The sequence below is a fragment of the Camellia sinensis genome, chromosome 10, assembly GCF_055761805.1.
Source record: "Camellia sinensis isolate YWXY chromosome 10, ASM5576180v1, whole genome shotgun sequence".
Lineage (NCBI taxonomy): Eukaryota > Viridiplantae > Streptophyta > Magnoliopsida > Ericales > Theaceae > Camellia > Camellia sinensis.
The window spans coordinates 16,759,155-16,762,081 of NC_138970.1; the positions used below are offsets into that span (position 1 = coordinate 16,759,155).

The 2,927-nt window shown below is 38.6% G+C and overlaps 1 protein-coding gene across 1 annotated transcript; it reads right to left on the reverse strand.

The window, feature by feature from the left end:
* Positions 1-615: 615 nt before the first annotated feature.
* On the reverse strand, positions 616-1,617 carry LOC145800180 (putative UPF0481 protein At3g02645). Its single transcript, XM_082889823.1, has one exon. The coding sequence runs from the start codon at positions 1,615-1,617 to the stop codon at positions 616-618; it is 1,002 nt and encodes a 333-aa protein (XP_082745949.1).
* Positions 1,618-2,927: the final 1,310 nt, after the last annotated feature.

Sequence of the window (2,927 nt, forward strand, 5' to 3'; positions counted from 1 at the left end):
AGGTTTGGGTTTAATACATATTACTCCTTGATATTCGGAAAATTATACTAACCCCCTATTATTGTAATTATTTAGACGGAATGAAAATATTAAACTCATGCACTCTCTCTCTTTTTTTGCTTTGCTTTACTTTCTCTTTTTTTTTTCATTTTCCTTTACTGTTTTTTTTAATGTAATTTCATCTGTTTTTCTATTAGGTGTTGTTACCTTTTATATAAACAGGGAGCTTGTAAAATGAGACTATTAACCACGGGGTGAAAATGTAATTTTCAAAACGTCAGGGGTGAGTTATAATTAGACCAAATCTCAAGGGGTGTCAATGTAATTTACCCTTATTTATTTTATTGTTACGTGGATCGAAACATATGCTACGAACAAGAAAGAAATCAAAAGAACTTACAATTTATCCTCCATTGCTTTGAAGCATATTATTTTTGAGAAATGTTAGGGATCATGAAAATTTTTTCATGAAAATGATCATGAAAAATTTGTGACCCTTAGATTATCTTGATTATTGTGTGGTGTTTTATTGTAAGTGTAATCCAAAGGTTACAAATCTTTCATGATCATTTTCATGAAAGACTTTTCATGATACCTAGCATTGCTGATTATTTTTTAAGTAGTTGCAGATGGATTCTTGGCATGAAGGAAGACAGTGAAATATGTGTTAACGGCGGTCAAAAAAAGAGAAAACAGTGCAGCAAGGACAGCAATGGCAGTCCAGAGGCTTCCAAACTGGTCGCTCATCATTTCAGAAATCCAGGTTGCTATCTTGGTCTTCCCTTTATGGCTGTGGTATTCTTCGATTCTCAACTTGACTTCCAAATAACATGTATTTCTATAATCTGGCACCAACCCAGCAGCCATTCCGTGAATTACATTCACAGCTTCTTCATCGTTCCCGAGAAAATTCAAGATGATACCTGCATATTTCAGCTCCTTAACATCGTCAGCAAAGTCAATGATCAAATCTAGAAAGCATATATAATTGGTCACGCATAAGTAACGAGCACAGGTATGGGGGCAGTGCTCATAGGCAACCATGTTCATAAGCAAAGAAATGGTTGTGTCGTCAATATTTATTCTAGAAAGTGTCAGTATCCCACCATTCCACATAGACTTGAATGCTATGTATGATAAGAGGTCAGTATCATAAGGCCTTAATTGGATCTCCACCATCTTAAGGTCCATGGCTGAACAATGCGGAACCGACCACTCTGGCTGAAATACTTGTGGTGGCCACAATATAAATTTTTCACCCGTGTATTCTAGAAGATCACCTAGTTTATCTGGGGTTTCATGAGAATGTAAAAGAAGCACACGTTTTTTATCGTAGACTCTTGATGTTTTCGATAGATGTGTGCCCCCTAGTATGTTTTCAATGAACTTGTCAATCAATTCATCACCAAATTTGGAGCTCTTCAGTGCCAGGAGGACTTTGACAGGAAGTTGATTCTCAAGTAAGAACAAGTCCCGCTGTACCATGGCTATGTCGTGACTCTTCATCATCTCCATTTGAGCTTTTTCATTCTTCACAATGCACTGAATAAATTGGAGGATGAAGCAACCATCGAGGAACATCATCTCAATGAAGGTTGTGTCATCTATGCCTTCCATTGTGCCCCTAGCATAGCAGCTTCTTGCCTCACCTGCCACCTCTGCAACCTTGTAATATAATTCACTTATGGAGTGTGGTTCACAGCTTTTGACATACTCCCTTGCGAATTGAATTTTGAACTTCTCGAATGATTCGAGGTTTGTTTTGTTGCGGTGTTAGGGACCGAAGGAAACCAGCTGCGGATCATAGTATTTCTTGGTGGAGTTGGTCTCCATCTGCCGAAGCATCTGGGGGACCCTATGTATCTTATGCTCTGGCTTTGTGTTGTCAGACGACTCACCGGTCTCGCCAGACTCGCCTCCTTCGTTCATTATGGAATTTTGGAACTCATCGCGGATGGGGGGCAGTGGCGGTGGTGCTGGCTTCAGATGGCTATCAATTACAACACTCACCTCGTCAGTAATGGCCACAGGTTGGTCGTGGCCCCTGCTCCCTCCACCTTGGACTACACTCCTTGGAGATGGCTCTTTTTCAGTCAGAGTTACCTTCTCGCAATCTTCCACCGTTAGCACTTAGTAGGCAGGCAGGTTGGAATGAAGGAATGTCATAAACAGCAATCTCGCTAACAAGCGCTATTAATAATTGAATCCGAAAATGCTATGCTATGGACCCTCAAATTGTATTGTATTAGACTAAAAAAAAACGTATATTGTAAACGATTAAAATGAAAAAAACTAGTATTTTTTTGCATAACTTAGAATCAGAAAACTCATGTTTCTATGATAACATAGTTTTCTGTCAATTCATCTTCTTTTTCCTGGACTCAAATTTCTAAAAAAGGGGAAATTACCCATAGGTCCCATGGGAAATATGTGATCTCCATTTAATCCCATAACTTTTTCACTACACCCAAAAGTCCTTTCCTCTCTCTCTCTGCTTTTTGCTTCCCTTCCTCTCTCGTTTTTTTTTCTACATTTTTCTGTCACCGTGTTTGTCATGGAAGAGGACCACCGGTGATCATATCTTTCTCCATTGATCGGGGTTCATTAATAACCACCAAGCATTGAAATCAACTCCGACGAAGAAGATGATATATTTTCCGACGAAGAAGATGAATGGATCTACTTAGATCTGATATAGATCTACATCAGATCTGAGTAGATCTACACAGATTTGGTTAGACATCCGTCTTTCCCCTTCGATCTCTTTTTTTTTTTCTCTCTCTCTGCTATACACTTCTGTTTTTCTGTTCTAATGGAGAAAATTTTCGAATTCTGAACAAGCAGTTTTCGAGTTTTAGTTACAGGCGGTGAAAACTGTAAAATTTTGCAGTTTCAAATTATTTTTTTTTGTGCTGGAATGAATCATG

Bases quoted from the DNA above. Each gene is read 5' to 3' on its own strand.
- LOC145800180 (XM_082889823.1), bottom strand. From the start codon at position 1,617: ATGGAAGGCATAGATGACACAACCTTCATTGAGATGATGTTCCTCGAT.